Here is a 17,390-nt window from a genome sequence, read left to right as displayed (position 1 = left end):
GTTAATAGTGGATTCCTTTAATTGGAGGGGTTCTTCTGGGGGGACAAATATTTTTCTTCACTGTATTTCACATCTTTTAATATAACTGTCTAAATTTATACATGGAATATATCTTTAAAATATCAACAGGATTATCTGGATGGTGAGATTATGAACTGTTTTTTTCTTACCCTTCTATAGTTTTTTTAAACCTTTTTTCTTTTTAAGGGAAATACTTTTTATCAACAGTGTCAACCTTTCATTTTATAACTTATGCTAAGAAAAGTGTCTCCTACCCAATTATAAAAATATCCTCCAACGATACAGAAAAGTTATGTTAATTAACATCTGACCTATGTGGAGTTTAAACGGATATAATTTACCCCAAGGTTTAGACACCGAATTAAGTGTTTGTTTATGGTGACTGGTGATTTAGCTGCGTGTTCTGGCTCTGACAAAGAGCACAAAAGCAGCGAGGAGCCCCAGGGCTGCAGCGCGCTGTACTGCATCTGCGTTACCTACAGAGTGTCCTGTGAACTGAGCTGGGAGCTCCCTCAGCTGCACGGCCACGTAGTCTTTGCTCTCGCATAGGGACTCGAGAATGCTGTCAGCGCCATCCTCCCCGAAGTCTGGAGCACTGCTATTCTCGACTTCGGTTTCTTCTAACACATTAACGTCCATCATGTCAATATTCTGCAAACTCTCCAAACTTGCTTCCATGTCCTCCTGCAATGAGGAACGAAAGGTGTCAGCGACCAGGTGGACCAGAATGCGGAGCTCCTGCCGCCATGTCGGCTGTGATGCCACATACCTGCCCGTCTCTGGAATCTTCTTCCAGGCCATTGTCTTCTGTGCCTTCCTCCTCCGTTTTTTGTCCTAATTACAGAATAATTGTTCAATCAGACAACATTCAGGTTCTGGCCTCATAATTAGTTTATGCAGGATGACACAGCTCAATCTTGGTGAGAACATGTTACAGGGAAGCTAAATGTGCCTGTTCTTCTATCATGTATAGTTCTGTCTCAACTGCAACATAAAAATCTTGGATTTCTGTAATATTATCAAAGTATTTTGACTTTGCACAAAATATCCAAAAGCTTCAAAAGATTTCAAAACCACTCCAAACTAAGGCTAACATCCCTAAAGAAAAATGAGCAAAGGATAAACATAGGTATTTCCCAATGAGTAAATTAAAAAATGTAACGTCCATATGGCACCCAAAGAACTGCAACCTAAGAGAGCGAGCCCAATGACGGACCTGCTGGCTCCCCTTCACTCCACCCACACTGTAAGCAGGCCCCCTGCCTTCTGTCTTTCTTCAGCCCAGGAACTTTTTTTTGCTCAAGGCAAAAGAGCAAAGGCTACCATAAAGTCCATTTTCACCCTGGGTTCTGTGAACGCAAAGGGACTATTGAGAGTTATGTTAGGTGTTCTCAATGGGGCTGGAAGGGAAGGAGAGTGGAAACTTCTAGACTCAAAAAGGAAGTAAAATCTTTGGGCTCCCTACGTAACAACAGCCTTAAAAATGTACATACCTTTATCCTGGGATTTCCCTTAGGATGTGCACTAAAATGTCTGACAAGGAATTCAAAACAAAGGTTACTTATTCTATGGAGTGCATACAGACTAAATATCCCAAAGGGAAGCAAATTATGGCACGTTATGCTCAAACGTGGGATGCCAGTATGGGGAGTCAGGGCGGGCGTGGGCTGTAATGCGGCGATGTTTGGAGACATTTTGGTGTTATGACTGGCAGTGCTGCTGGCATGTAGTGGACAGTGGCCAGGGGTGCTGTGCAGCACACGGTTAACACACAGGACAGCACCCTACCACAAAGCACTCAGTTCACATTGCCAACAGTGCCAAGTCTGCAAAGCCCTGTGGCATACCACACACTTTGCAACCTAAAAAAGAAAAAGTTATGCCTTTAAAGCCTAGTTAATGAAATGGAAAAATGTCCACAAAGTTACCACATACTCTTATTAAAACGCACGTCGATGTTTTATACACGCAAGTGTAAAGATGCGGTGGTAGAACATACAGATGGATATGGCTGAGGCAATCCATCAACCATGGTTAAAACACTGAGCGATAAGAGTTTTCAGTTTCACTTTTATAATTTTTTAAAAAGAGAAAATTGAACGCAAGAAACCTCAATCTTGGGGCTTCCCTGGTGGCGCAGTGGTTGAGAGTCTGCCTGCCAATGCAGGGGATACGGGTTCAAGCCCTGGTCTGGGAAGATCCCACGTGCCGCGGAGCAACTAGGCCCGTGTGCCACAACTACTGAGCCTGCGCGTCTCGAGCCTGTGCTCCGCAACAAGAGAGGCCGCGACAGTGAGAGGCCCGCGCACCGCGATGAAGAGTGGACCCCGCTTGCCGCAACTAGAGAAAGCCCTCGCACAGAAACAAAGACCCAACACAGCCAAAAATAAGTAATAAATAAATAACAATAAATAAAAAATTTTAAAATTAAAAAAAAAAACCTCAATCTTTACTTTATTGAAGTTTAGTTGATTTATGTGTTAATTTCTGCTGTACAGCAAAGTGATTCAGTTACACATATACCTTCTTTTTCATATTCTTTTCTGTTATGGTTTATCACAGGACACTGCATACAGTTCCCTGTGCTATACGGTAGGACCTGTTGTTGATCCATCCTGTATATAATACACTGCATCTGTTAACCCCAAACTCCCATTCCATCCCTCCCCTAACCTCCCCCCACCTCTACAACCACAAGTCTGTTCTCTCTGTCTGTGAGTCTGAAGAAACCTCAATCTTTGATTAAAGATGCCAACTGCAATGTCTACACTTAAGTATCTCGTTTGCCATTATTATCAATGATTACTCAAGAAATGTAGTTTTATTACACGTTGGGCACTGTGCTCTTCACATTATTTAATACTCCCCACAATGCTAGCAGGTTTATTATCTGCATTTGATGCAAGAATTTCGTTCTGCTCCAAAGCTACGACTCAAAAACTCAGCTGTACCACCTCCCATTATATCTAAACCCTGAATATCCTTTTGAAATATGCTGTTTAAAAATGTTTGATAATTGCACCCAATTTCTAGGCCTCAAATAGTAGCCTGCAGTACCCACAAAAAATATAAATAGGAGAGAGGCAGCCCAAAAAGCCTCACCAAAAAGCACCCTAAGTGGGAGTGACAATGAGACAAATGCTGGGCAGACAGGCTACACCCAAATCCCAAGGGCCTGGTCTTGGCTGACTAAAACCTGAAGGGTGGAGGGGAACGGGACAGGAGACAGGCACAGACATCAGAAAATCAAATTTTAACCCCAAACGTAACCTAATTCAAAATTTTAATCTTTCAAAATGCACCCCCAGTTTTCAGCAATTTTGCGCATTTAGATGAGCTGGGGAAAGGACCCTTGTTCCTACTTACAATGAAACTTACAAAGTTCAGCTACTTTTCACTTTTGAAAGGCAGTGGTTACTCATGAATTCCCAGATTTAGTCCAACTTTGTGGCAGACTCTGGAAACCAACTGGTTGATTCCTATTAATCTCGAGGACCTAATTTCAACCTGGCCACCATGAGGACCTAGCACTTCATATAACTAACCATGTGCCCACACGCCTCCAAAGGACACACCAGCTCTACAATTTGCAGGAGCTATCCTCTGCCCCAGGACCTCACCCACCTGTTTCTTCCTTGAAGGGGAAGGGACCAGTGCCTTTTAAATCCCAAATCCCAGCAACAGCTACCTGTAGTGGTACAAACACTCTCTTTACACCAATGGAAGTAACTATTATCCAGGTTTTTCTGACAAAATGCTGACTCCAAGTAGCTTTGATTTGACTTATGCTTTAACCCAGACATTCAGACGTATATTTGAAGCACTCAGATAAGGTTTAGTTTTTCTAATGATTCAAAGATCCCCGTTAGAGGCCAAGAACGTTTTGATTAGTAGGGCTTGAACCTCACGGTTTTAAATGAGCATCTACACAAAAAAAGTTCTAAACGATTATTAATTTGTGTCAACTATTCAAAACCAAACTTTCAGACCACTGGTAACTTGACAGCAAAGTACAAAGAGGTATTTGTATGTTCCCTGCTACAGACCCATCCCTCACAATCTGTATTTGTTTGGGCGGTCAGTGTTTATAGCTGAAATATGGACAGTTTCACAAGCAGTAAACACACACCAATGTTTTAGCCTTCAATTCCTTATGTAACCTAACTCAAAAATTTAACCTTTCAAAACACATGCACAAGATTTAAACAGTTATATGAGTTCTGGAAAAGTTGTTCTGCTAGAAAAAGCTCTTAAAAACACAAACTGAAGTTGTTGAAAATACTACAAGGTCATTTCTTTTTACTTTCTAAGCAGTTGTCTCCCATTGCCTGAATTGAGCACTTCTTTAGATGAATGGGACACATACAGCTGTGAGAATTTTTGTGCAGCACCCTTCAAGAAAATAAGCCTGTCATGTGGGAGTTTCAAATTATACTGTCCTTATCACAGTAAAATCTGATAATGAGAGTGACAGCTAATGAGGTTCCGAAGTTTTATGGAAGTAAATCCTCCCCAAAATAAGTGCTATCAGCCATAAAAAATGGAGCACTGATGTATGTTACACCATGGATAAACCTGAAAAACATTATGCTCAGTGAAAGATGCCAGACACAAAAAGCCACATGTTATATGATTCTATTTATGTGAAATGTCCAGAATAGGCAAATCCTTAGAGACAGAACCTCAATTAGATATTGCGGGGGGGGGAGTGGGGGGGGGGGGAGGGGGACATGGCCACTGACTGCTAATGGGCATGGGGGATTCCTCTTGGGGTGATGAAAATATTCTAGAATTAGAGAGTGGTGATGGTTGCAAAGCCTTGCAAATATACTAAAAAGCACAGCATTATACACTTTAAATAATATGTGAATTTTACAATATATAAATTATATCTTAATTAAAAAAAAAATCAGCGTTAAAATGGGCTGGGTGCAAATACTCCGACAATCTACTCTGGACCTCAGAGAAGTTGGGTTCCGTTGGATCTCTGGTTGGTGTCATTTTCCTTGGTTTAAGGCGTAGTTTTTTGAACTAGGAAGGAAGCCAAGCAGGTGCATTTGGTTGCTCAGACCAGTTGGGGCAGCTTCCAGAGAGTGCCTTACTCTAGTTCTTTTTTAATCCCAAAGACAAGAGCTGCGAGGTTTTCAGTACATACTTTAATTTTACCTGGCACCTACAAATCTCTTTACTCCTCCCCAGCACCCTGACATCGTTACACGTTAGGTGGTGGAAAAGCAAGCCTAACTGTTAGATGGAGGACAATGAGGGCCGCTCTCCCGACCTGGAGGGCAGGAAGAATGCCAAACAACCAGTTCTCTACGGAAGCCCTCTCAAGGCAGAGAGGCCTCAAGCGGCAACAAGTTCAAGTGGATACCTTTAACGCATTTCTTTGTCGTCCTCTTGCTTGTGGCTTCCAACGCGATGCCAATTTCATCAGGATCTTGCCCTTCTTCCTTAACCGCCTATTAGGAAGAGACAAGTTTTACAACGTGGCTAAGAGCTGCAGGACAGACACTGTTCTTCCCAGGTAACAACTTCCCAGCGAACAAGCGCAAACCCTTCCTTGCAAAGAGCGACTCTGGTTCTGGTATCTGGGCTGCCAGCCCCAAAGACACAGGAAGAACCCAGCGTCACTTGGTTCTCTCTGCAGAGGCCCCCACCCCCACCCCAAAAGACAAAGAGATGTGTGAGCTGGGGCTCCACAGAGTCTGTGACGAGTCCCGAAATGGTCCCTAACCTCCAAACTACCTCTACTTTAAGTCAACGAGGTAACAAACAAGAGAGGCTGCGCTTGGTCTGGCATGGGCAGAGAGGGCTGCGTGCTGTTCGACAGGCCACCTTTGACCTCGGGGGAGGAAGAACACTGAACATCCTGGGTAGAGGGCAGGTTGGTGGTTCCAGGCGACAGTGCCTTTCGCGTGCTTGGGGACTCCGCGCCCAACTCACAAGGGCCCTACCCTCAAGAGCCTGTTCCCATCAGGGAGGTGACACCTCCCCCCTACTCCCGGTACCCAACTCTGTGTTAAGTGCTGCGAGGTGGGACAAGAAACAGGGGATGGTGCGACACAGGGAGTCACGGAGATGGAACAACACTTAGGAAGGGTGGGCAGGGAGGCGACATCTCAGACAGACCCAAAATGACAACAAAGCGCCAGCCAGATGGAGACCTGGGAGACGAGCAGCCAGGTGGAAGGCACGGTGAGCGCAAAGGTCCTGGGGCAAGAACAAGCACAGCCATCCCCTTCCTGGAAAACCTCAAAGGCTCTTCAATCATCCGCTCCGCAGGGGACGAAACTGAGGCGCGGGGAGGGGACGGCACTTGTCCAAGGTCACACAGCCCCGGGAAGAGTCCAGGGGCCACTCTGCGGCTAAAACGGGCTTTCAGCGCACCGGAGGCGACCGACGGGAGGTAAAGGAGGAGGCAAAGCACAGCTCGGGGCGGTGACGGACCAAGGTCACACAGCCGGGGCCCCCGGGGCCTGACAGCTCGGGCCAGGGTCGGCCACGAGACAAGCGGGCCGGGGGCGCCCCGTCCCGGGGAGTCGCGGTGACAGGCCCGCGCGGGGGCATGCCTCGGCCTCAGGCGCCACCCCGGGGCCCCGGGCCGCCTCACCTTCTTGAGCCGCTCCATCAGGACGCTCTTGTTGCCGCCCGTGTCCAGGTTCCGCTTCTTCAGCTCCGCCCGCAAATCGATTACCCGCAAGTCGCTGAGCCGCCGCGTCCCGATCTCTGAGGCGCCCGAGACGACAGCGGCTGTGCCAGAACCCGAGTCGCCGGACCCTGCCAGAGTCTCCGCCATCCCGGGTTTCCCGTCTCCGCCACTTATTCCACACACCGCCGGCGGCTGTAACTGCTCTGAGCACAAAATGGCGCCGCCTGAGAGGAAAACGCACTCCCTTCCTCCCGCCCCGTTTTCCGGCCGCGCATGCGCGCCGCCCGGATCAGGGCTCTTAGCAGCAAGCGAGCTCGCGCGCCAACCAACCGCACGTGTCTGGCCACAACGCGCAGGCGCCGTAACCGCAGTACGCATGTGTCCCGGCAATTCGCGGCGGGAGGCCGGCGAGACGACAAGCGCCTGCGCGTATCGCCCTCTCCCCACACACACCGCCCCCCCACCTCCCGCCCAAGGCTCTCACCACGCATGGGCAGACGCGACCGGGAGCGTCGAACCCACGCCGGGTACGCCTGCGCAAAGGCGAGGCGCGCCGGGGCGGCTGGAGCGGTTTCTTCGCAAGCGGCGCCATTTTGTGCTGGAAGCCGAGATAAATCCGGCCCGGTTTTCTGTGAAGTGGGCGACGGAGCCAGGGTCCCTGGAATGGCGGAGACTCTGTCAGGCCTAGGCGATTCGGGTGCGGCGGGCGCAGCGGCTCTGAGCTCCGCCTCGTCGGAGACCGGGACGCGGCGCCTCAGCGACTTGCGGGTGATCGATCTGCGGGCGGAGCTGAGGAAACGGAACCTGGACTCGAGCGGCAACAAGAGCGTTTTGATGGAGCGGCTTAAAAAGGTAGAGCCGGGGCTCTGGGGGTGGGCAGGAGGTGGGTCGGGGGGCCCTCGCGGCCGCGACGGGGGCCTTCTGGCCTCGGGGTCCGCCCCCGGCCCCGTTTGCGGCCTGCGCCGGGCCTGGCGCTCCGGGCTTCTCCCGGCTCCTCCCAGGCCCCGGCGGGAGCTTCGAGCCCCGCCGGGCCCAGGTTCAAAGCCCAGCGCCGCATCGGGGCGGGAACAAGAAAAAGAAAATCTCGACGCGAACGGGGGAGGCTGGGGGTGACGGGTGACATCGGCCGAGCGTTTGTGTTATCCGCATCAGCTCCTGCTTTTCAAGGGCTTTTTTCGGCTGGTTGCATCCCGGCCTCTGAAAGGGGACACGGAACCCTGAAATCCTCGCTTCCTCCGCGGCGTTAGGGGACTCGGCCAAGGTCACTCGGCCGGGGTGAGGAGGTCGGGATTTGAACCGAGGCCGGCCGATTTTCTGAGCCCGTGTCGGCCGCGGGGGCGTCCTTTGGGAAGAGAGATGCTTCTTGATCCGTTAGGGCCCAGAAGCCTTCAATAGGGGGTTAATTTTTAAAGTAACCATATCGAGGGAATACTCAAAGGGGGAGGGGGGGATGGGGAAACGGCTTAGGGATTTGCCAGTACGGGCTTGGGGATTTAGCCTGGAGGGAAAAGTGCTATTTGTAATAACCACCAGAGGTGAAACAAACAGACTTGGGGAGGATCTAAAGGCTCTGTCAGATCTGCGTGATCTTGAGCGTGGAAGACATTTAATCCCTTCTGGGCCTGTTTCTTCTTGTGTCCAGTAGAAGAAAAAAATAGTGTTTTCGCGTTAAGGTTAAGTAAAATGGCATGAAACGGGCTTGGCGTGTTGCCCAGCGCATGTAAACACTCGAGGTGCGACCGCTGTCACGTTTCACTTTTTTCTCTGTGCCACTGTTTGGTATTTGCAAACAGGTGGTTTTAACCCCCTGCCTCGAGGGTTCTGAGGGATGCGTGCGAAAAGCAGGGAGTTAAGTAAGTGTTTGTGCCCTTCTGCTTCCCCTGTGCTTGCCTTGTTCCGGTGGCTTCTTTCTTTTTGCCACCTAGCGACTCTTGCCTGGGGACTTCTCCTGCGTAATCGCTAAGCCTTGTTACCTATCCCCCACCCCCCAAGACAGTGCGGTTTGTCACTCACTCCACCCTCCGGCCTCCCAAACAACAGAGGATCAGAGTTCTATTTATTAATTGCTGTTTAGAGGAAGTAAGGATTATTTCCTGTTATCTGGATGAGGAAGCTCAGGCTTGAGGGTAGTGAGTTGTTTGCTCTGAGTCAGTTGGGCCTTTCTAACTTGAGTCTGTTTTCTTTCACTATGGCTACTAACTTCCTTTACCCAGATGGGGCAGGCGGTTCATCCACCGAGATGTTTACCTGGAGAAGATGCAAGGAGGGTGAGGGTTGGCACCCGGGGACATGTGATCCATGTTGTTAGTAGCCACAAGGCCTCCTATCAACAAAGTCAAATTGGGGGGCTTTAGCCTTTATTCCCCCGGGTGGTCCACAAGCCTGCAGTGCTGATAGGATGGCATTGAACATTCCTGTCAGGCGGAGGTTGAGACTGGTGTGATCTTCCATCACTAACGTCTCTGAGGGGACAAACCCATCCCTTTTTCCTTCTTTTCAGTTTCTTAGCGATGTGCTCAAAATACATAAATACCATTAGCATATATACCCATCTGCTACCCTGCCCAAGCAAGTCTGGAAGTACTGATGTTCTTCTCTTATACTTCCGTTATCTAGTTGTTGTTTTTTTTTTAAGAAGGGCAAAGGAGGGAAAGGTGGAGGCAAAACACAAAGTGTAATTTGGCAAGGCCTGTAAGGATGACTCGTAGCCTGCAGTCCCCCCTAGGGATGACCCTGTGAACACTACACCTAGAGGAGACACACTGAGGGGCAAACTGGTACACCTTCTGTCTGGGGTAGTTTTTGTATTCTCCTGATGGTGTTCCAGAATCTTCTGTCTCCAGGAAGAGAGTGAAAGACTTTATGTTTGTGCTTTCCTTGATGCCAGGGCATAACTCCAATTCTTCCTTCTGGTTCTGGCTTCAGAGAGAAGGGAGAGGTTTCTTTGTTCCTGGTACAGGTTAGGTGTGGAGCCTCCACGCTGCATTCTGAATTTAGACTTTTCCAAGCTAGGAAACTCCTCAGAATGTTTGAGACTTCTGAAACTGTTTACAAATAAAACAGCATTTGAAATGGGTTTAAACAGAGTTTGAGAGTCCGGTAAAGACAGGGTTTTCAGTAAAACCTAAACGTGAAGCCTAGTGTCTATGGATATCAGCATTGACACGCTCAGTCCTGTTTGTTTTGTTGTTGTTGTTTCTGTTCTTGTTGTTTTTTCTCCTGAGTGCCTCTTTGGTGCCTGGCACAGTGCAGAGCATAAGTGGGGGCTGCTCAAGTGAAGGACAGGCTCTTGGGATGGGGAGGCGGGACTTGCCAAGAGATCCTTATAATTCTGTATCCGATGAAGCAGGCCCCCTAGTGGTTGAAGGCAAGACCTCTGGAGTCAGAGATGATTGTGAAGGGATGAGGTAGTACGTGTCACATCCCCTGCCGTGCCACACACAGCAGGAACTCAGGCAGTGAGTGTTAGTATTCTGTACAGACGGTGCCTAGTACAGGCGTGGCGTGGAGAGGGGATCAGGGAGGGTCGAACAGCCCATTGTTGAGTGAAGTCATAGGTAACTGGAGAGTGTGCCTTTCCCTTTTTTGAGTTCTTTTGGGCCCAGGAATAGGATCAATCAGATTGTGGTGATAATGTTAAAAATAACCCTAATGTTTGGTGAGTGCTTGCTTTACATGGACAATAAGAATTCTCATGACAGCTTTCCAGGGTAAGAACTTTTATTAGCCCCTCGTTCCAGAGTGAGAAACAAACTCACAGGGATTAAGTAAGCCTGCCTGAGACCACACAGCTAAGATCTGGTAGAATCAGTCTAAATCCAGAGCCCTTGCTTGCTCCAACGTAGAAAGAGAAAGAACGAATGAACAGGTGGGGAGAGGCCCTTTCCAGATCAGCACCCTGAAGCTTCTGTGAAAGTCAAATCTGTGTGCTGCCTTTTTGGGTGAACTTTTTTTTACCTTCTCTCTAGGCAATTGAAGATGAGGGGGGTAATCCTGATGAAATTGAAATTACCTCTGAAGGAAATAAGAAGACATCAAAGAGATCCAGCAAAGGTATGGAGGATTTTATAAGCATTGCTAATGTTAGGGACTTTTTTCAGAACTGACTTTCTTTGCTAATGTGCTTGTGGACTGCCCTGTGAATCAGAAGGACCTTGAATGAAGGTTTGCATTTTCTTTCAAGATCCCTCCACTGTATTTTTGTTTCCATGGTTCTTGGGAATTCAGAGGATGGAAGAGGTACTTACACCTCTACTTATTTTCCTCTGTAGGTTTCTCAGCAGCCGTTGCTTATCCAGACTCTTAACCTTCTTTAAGTAGAGAGTGTTTAGAATTACTTGAGTCTCCTATTGACCTGACTTGTGGAAAATAACTTCCCTTTTAAATACTGTCTGGCCAAAACAGAGTTGTCACTTTTACAGACATTGCTTTCAAAAACTGCATACTGCATAAAAGCCAGATTCCACTAATTCCATTAATGACCCTAACTGTCTGCCCCAAATCTTCCCTTCCCCGCTTCCTCCCCCACCACCTTCCTCTGTTACATATACCTTTAATCAGGTCCCAAACATGTGGTTTACTTTCTTGGCTCTCTGGGCCTTAGCTTATATGTTCCGCCCACTCCTCTTCCCCATTTGTCTGCATTCAAGTCCTAGTTCATCAAGAGACAACTTCTGATCCCACCAACAGCAGGTCTTCTCGCCTTAGGTCTTCTGTGCTGCCATGGCCTGAGTTTTAATGCTTACGTCTCATTCTGCCTTGTGTCACAATCAGATTGTTGAGGACAGAGGCTGCGTCTTCCTTATCTTTCTTCTTGCTTAGTATTTATTCATTGAGTTACTAATGGAATTCAGTGACATTCAACTGCTGTTTTAAGAAAGAATTAGCTAAAACTGGGCATTTGGGCTGTCCTGAAAGTTCTCTTGGTAATTGGAGGTTTTATTGCTCAGGCCCCAAAACAAAACGAAATATTTTTACCTGGTCAGTGGTGAAGAATTGGTTGTGAAATGTGTAAGAGGCAGGCACCAATATCAGCCATGCTCTGTGGTATATAGGCTCTGGGAGAACAGCAGTCAGTGACCTCACTTTGGAATGAAGTCACCTCTGCGGTCCACAGTTCATCGAGCATTTTTGGTTTTGCCCAAGTCAGTGTTTTTGCCAAGGCAAAGAGTGCTGAAAAATCAACAGAGAAAGACAATTATAGACTGGGAAAAAGTAGAGCCTGTGGATATCCTTTTTTGCTTTCTTTTTCTTTTTAACAGAAAAAGAAATGCCTGTGTTAAGGTCTTTGGAAATACAAATGTGCATTAAGTAAAGTGTTGAAATTCCTTTCCATTCAGGAGGCAACCCGTTATTAAAAGTGTGGGCATATTTTCCCAGACTTATCTATGCGTCTGCAGTCATCTAAAAATACAGAAAGATGTGCACACACCTGTGTGCCTTTGTCTTTCCTTTAAAAAAATCGGTTCTACTACACACCATATTCTCTAATTTGTTTTTTTCACTTAGCGTGTTGAGGACATTTTTCGATAGTGCTGAAAATAAAAAACTCATTCTTTTAACAGCTGAGTAGTCATCCTTCATATGATTGTACCACAGTTGAGCTCGTCAGTCTTATTACTAGACGGTTGGGGTTTGTTCCAGTTTTCAGCACAGACGTGAACCAGAGCTATCTCTGCTGAAGGAATATGTTTTTGTTAACTTATTGAAAATAGAATTCCGGGGTCAAAAGACGTGCATTTTATTTTAAAAATAGCTACTAACAAATAGCTCTCCAACAGGCTGTACTGGTTAGTATCTGGCAACATAGGGGGTGGGAGAGGGTGCCAGTTTCTTTAAATTCTCACTTAATGCTGAATATTATCTTTTTTTAATGTTGTTTTATATATAGAAGAAAAGTATTTCATTGTATTTATCTGAATTTCTCCACAGGTAAAGTTTCCATTTACATTTCTTCACAGATTAGACAGTTTCTGATAATTGGCCATCTGTATTTTCTGAATTGCCTTTTCATGCCCTTTGCCCATTTTTCTGCTGGGTTGCTGGTCTTATTGACTCTTGAGGGCTCTCTCTATAAAATGTCACGATTGTTTTTTCCCTGCCTCTCATTTGACTTAACTAGTTTGTGGTGTTTTGGTCTTTAAAGTTTCCATCTTTAACACAGGCAATGCAGTCAACTTATTCTGTACGGTTTCTAGATTTTATGTTGTATTTTAAAAGGCAGTCCTTTGCTTTAAAATTATTATTTTTTAAATCATTCCGCATTTTGGAGTGGTATTTATGGTTTTATTTTGAGTTCTTTTGGAGTTTATTTTTGCATATGATGTGAGGTAAGTAGGGATCGAAATATGGAACATTCCTATCAGACTCCTCGTGCCCTTGCCCAGTCATCGTCCCTGCCTGTCCCTCGAAGGGGGGGAAATACGTGACTACTTTGACCATAGATTAGTTTTGCCTGTTCTAGAGCTTCAAGTGAAATAGACCCATTTAATACAAATTTTTTTATTTTGTTGGCAGCACCGCACGGCTTGTGGGATCTTAGTTCCCTGACCAGGGATTGAACCCAGGCCCTCAGCAGTGAGACCATGGAGTCCTAACCACTGGACTGCCATGGAATTCCCAATACAAACTCTTTTGTGTCTGGTTTCTATGCTTGGTGTGATTCTATTCTGGAGTTTTACAGTACATATTGTTATTTGGTAGGGCAAGTCTGTAAGTTCTGAATTATTTACAATCATCTTATTAGATTTTATCATGATTTTAACTGAAAATAGAGTTTTTTCATCTGCCTGTTTGAACAAACTCAATATGGTTTGAAATCTGATTATTTTAATCAGAATCCTAGAAAGCATACCTCAAGTAATCTCAGCATCCCTCCAAAGTAGTTTTACACCAATACTTTGTTTAGCAGAATCTTTTAAAATAATTATCAGCAAAATAATTTAACTAGAAAAGTAAAGTCAGCATGTTTGCTTTTTAAGCTATTGCCTGATTCTGTGTTGCTGGGTTGTTTTTGTTTCTTTTGACATAATTTCTTTCTTTTTTTTAGAATAACCATCACATGCTTTTTAATGGCAAAATTTTGAACAGATACTTCACAAGAGAATATAAATAAATGGCCAGTGACCACATCAAAAAATGCTTGTCATTAGCTATCAAAGAAATTAAAATTAAAATGACTAGAAATGCTAGAAAACAACTATTAAAATAGCAAAGATACAGAAAAACAAACTCCCATACATTGCTATAGAGTATGTAAAATGATGCTATTTGGGGAAAAAAATTGGCACATACTTACAAAATTGAAACTTCAACTAAAATACAACCCAATTATTCCACTCCTGTGTCTTCAGCCAAAATAAATGAAAGCATAGATCCACACAAAAACTTGAACATGAATGTACAACATATTTTTTTTTAGGAGACATAATTTCATACTTAGAAAAGATGCAAGAATAATACAAGGAATTCTCATATATCCGCATCCAGATTCCCCAAATGTTAGCATTTTATTACATTTGTTTTATCCTTTTCTTTCTCAGGACAGGGAAGGAGGGGGGGGAGAGAGAGAAAGAAAGAAGGGTGGGGGGAGAGGGAGAGAGAGAAAGAGAGATAAAATAAATGTTATATATATATATTTTTTTTTTTTCCCCTGAACTATTTGAGAATAAGTTGCATGTATGTGCCCCTTTGCCCCTAGAGACCGCAGTATTTTCTAAAAGCAGGGACATTACATAATCGTACGTAGTTACCGAAATCAAGAAATTAATGTTAATATAATACTGTAATCTAAGCTTAGACCTTATTTAGATTTAGTAGTTTGTTCCAATAATGTTCTTCATAACTCAAAAGAAGAAAAAATCTAGGGTCTTTTCATTGCCTTCAGTTGTCACGTCTTTTTGGTTTCCTTTAATCTGCAACAGTTCCTAAGACTTTTTTGGATTTGTGACATTACCATTTTTTGAAGAGCACAGACCACTTATTTTGAAGCCTGTTTTTCAATTTGGGTTTTTTTGGTTGGGTTTGGTTTGGTTTTTTTCCCCTCATGATTAGGTTCAAATTATACACTTTTGTCAGAAATACCACCAGAAGTGTTATTTTTCTCAGTTAACCTCCCTAGAGGCACATCCTGACCATTTGTGTAAGTGACTTGAGGTGGTATTGGTGGGGTTTCTCCACTGGAAAGTTAACTATTTTACTCTTTGTAATTGTATCTATGGGGAACATACTTTGAGACTTATAAATATCCGTTTCACCCTCCACTAGTGTCAGCATCCACGGAGTCTCGTCCAATGGTGATTTTCTAAATTTGTCATTCCATCTCTGGTAGTTGGTTTTCTGCCATAAGAGGTAGCTTGCCCTTCTCCCCCACTTATCATCGTGAACTTAGAGATTCCTATTTTATTCAGTAGGTGATAAGTAAGCCTTTATGATTATTATTTTGATGTTCAGATTGTCCCAATGAGAGTCCTTCAGGCTGGCTCCTGTGTCTTTTTGACAGGATCACTTCATTCTGTGAACACTTACTTTCTGGCACAAGACAGTGTTCCAGTGTCTGTTGCTTTCCCTGCCCCACACTGGGAATCAGCCATTTCTTCCAGGTGCCCTCCTTCCTTTTTGTGGAGCGTGCTGTTGTACTCTTTGCTACTGGGATGTCAACTCCTTGGCCAGTGCTGGGTCTGTAAGGTCTTTTGGTCTCAATGTGCCTCATGAAATTAAACAAAGGTAAAGCAATCTGAAATAAGCCAATGACAGCTTAAGAAATGAGAAAAAAAATATGGGACTTCCCTGGCGGTCCAGTGGTTAGGACTCTGTGCTCTCACCGCCAGGGGCCGGGGTTCGATCCCTGGTCGGGGGACTAAGATCCCGCAAGCTGAACAGCGTGGCCATAAAAAAATAAATAAAGCTCTGGCTAATATGAACAGTGCACCTGCAAAACTCACTAGCTAGTTAAAATTGTTCATCACTTGATTCTCTTGCGTTTTTGAGGTGGCAATGATAGATCATCCACAAGTCAAAGACTTAAGTTATTGCCAGAAGCCATTAAAAATAGATATACTATTCTTAGATAGTAAGTAAAGCTAAAAGGAAATATTCTAGTAGCGTGACATGACTAATTTTGAGAAGGTTTTCCTAGATGTGATGGCTTGATATCATAAAGTTCTCAATTCTCCCCCCAAAGTAAACTAAAAGAAACTCTGAGATTTGTCTGTTCTAAAATTAATCAAAAAGAAAATACACAAGAATAACTAAAATTGAAAAACAGTGTTGCATACTTGCTCTCATTTTAACGGTAAGATATTGAAACAGAGTGGGGAGTTTAAGGATTTGTTCATTATAAAGGAAGCACTAAGGATTTTTCAGTAAACAGTGTTGGAACAGTCGGCTATCTGGTGGTAGGGAAAAGCTGTATTACCTTCTTCTATGCAAAATAGAAATTCCAACTAGAATAGTATTTTTGTAATATAGTGGTAAGGAAGGCCTGAAATGAGACTTTAAAAAAAGAAACTATAAAGAAAAATAAATTTGGCTACTTGAAAATTTTAAGTCTCTGTTAATAAAAGATACCATAAGTAAGATACAACAACTGGGAGAAAATATTACAGCATGTAAGCATCCAGAAAGCATTAAATATTCCTACAAATTAATAAAATAGACAATCCAGTTGACAAAGAACAACAGAGATTATGAATAGGCAGTTCACAGATGAAAGAAAACACAAACAAGGCCTATGTACAAGAAAAAAAAATTCCCTTGCTGGTAATTGAAGGAAAGCAAATAGAAATAACGAGATATCATTTTTGCCTGTTACACTGGTAAAAATTTACACAATTCTCAATATCCCACATTGGCGAGGGTGTGAGGAAATGGGTAGTTATTGGAGATGGTAAATTAATAAAGCTGCTTTGGGAGGTTAACTAAACTAAGGAACTCCATAATATGGAATAAAAGATGGAAGTGAGTCAATATATAGCACAAGAAAATATTCCAAGGCCTTTATTGAGTAACAAAAGCAAGTTACAGAATGTATATACAATATGGTTCCATTACATAACAAGTTTATTTCCATTTGAATGATATATGTGTGTAAATCCCCAAGAAAATGTTTTGAAGGACCACCAAGCTGGTAACAATGGTTACCTCTTAGAAGTGCAATGGGGAGAAGGGAGAGTAGCTTTTTTCATGTATTTATGAGGGTGGATCTTTTATTAATAAATGGTGTGAATCTTTTAAATTTATTTATTTTATGTATTTTTGGCTGCGTTGGGTCTTCGTTGCTGCGCACGGGCTTTTTCTAGTTGCGTCGAGCAGGGGCTACTCTTCGTTGTGGTGCGCAGCCTTCACCTTGCAGTGGCTTCTCTTATTTCAGAGCGCAGGCTCTAGGCACGCGGGCTTCAGTAGTTGTAGCACACAGGCTCAGTAGTTGTGGCGCACGGGCTTAGCTGCTCCGCGGTATGTGGGATCTTCCCGGACCAGGGCTCGAACCCATGTCCCCTGCATTGGCAGGCGGATTCTTAACCACTGCGCCACCAAGGACGTCCCAATGGTGTGAATCTTTTAATGAGTGTATTTGTGTAATTGTGTGGATGTATTTATGTAATCAAGCAAATTTTAAAAAATGTTGACCTTTCCACATGCAGCAGGCCACACGGGATACTGGGGGGATATCCCAGCAGAAGTCCAGGGAGGTGGTCTAACAGGTGAGTTGGACGTAATT

General features: G+C 44.6%; 2 protein-coding genes across 6 annotated transcripts in view; one reads left to right on the top strand and one right to left on the bottom strand.

The window, feature by feature from the left end:
- Positions 1-6,892, bottom strand: part of SAFB2 (scaffold attachment factor B2) — a 39,059-nt gene extending 32,167 nt beyond the window's left edge. For 3 of the 4 annotated variants that reach the window (XM_068537205.1, XM_068537204.1, XM_068537203.1), the window contains exons 1-4: positions 6,635-6,876; positions 5,396-5,483; positions 791-855; positions 502-705 (exon numbers count right to left, since the gene is read on the bottom strand). In XM_068537205.1, coding sequence (XP_068393306.1) covers positions 502-705; positions 791-855; positions 5,396-5,483; positions 6,635-6,820 — 543 coding nt within the window. In that variant the 5' untranslated portion in view covers positions 6,821-6,876. Of the gene's footprint in view, positions 1-501; positions 706-790; positions 856-5,395; positions 5,484-6,634 lie in introns of all 4 variants that reach the window. The other variant, XM_068537202.1, reaches the window with a different exon arrangement.
- A 304-nt stretch (positions 6,893-7,196) lies between these two features.
- Positions 7,197-17,390, top strand: part of SAFB (scaffold attachment factor B) — a 34,222-nt gene continuing 24,028 nt past the window's right edge. For both annotated transcript variants that reach the window (XM_068537200.1, XM_068537199.1), the window contains exons 1-2: positions 7,197-7,525; positions 10,642-10,726. In XM_068537200.1, coding sequence (XP_068393301.1) covers positions 7,337-7,525; positions 10,642-10,726 — 274 coding nt within the window. In that variant the 5' untranslated portion in view covers positions 7,197-7,336. The remainder of the gene's footprint in view (positions 7,526-10,641; positions 10,727-17,390) is intronic.

Source organism: Eschrichtius robustus, chromosome 2 (genome assembly GCF_028021215.1).
Source record: "Eschrichtius robustus isolate mEscRob2 chromosome 2, mEscRob2.pri, whole genome shotgun sequence".
Lineage (NCBI taxonomy): Eukaryota > Metazoa > Chordata > Mammalia > Artiodactyla > Eschrichtiidae > Eschrichtius > Eschrichtius robustus.
This window is presented reverse-complemented; position numbering and strand designations above follow the sequence as displayed.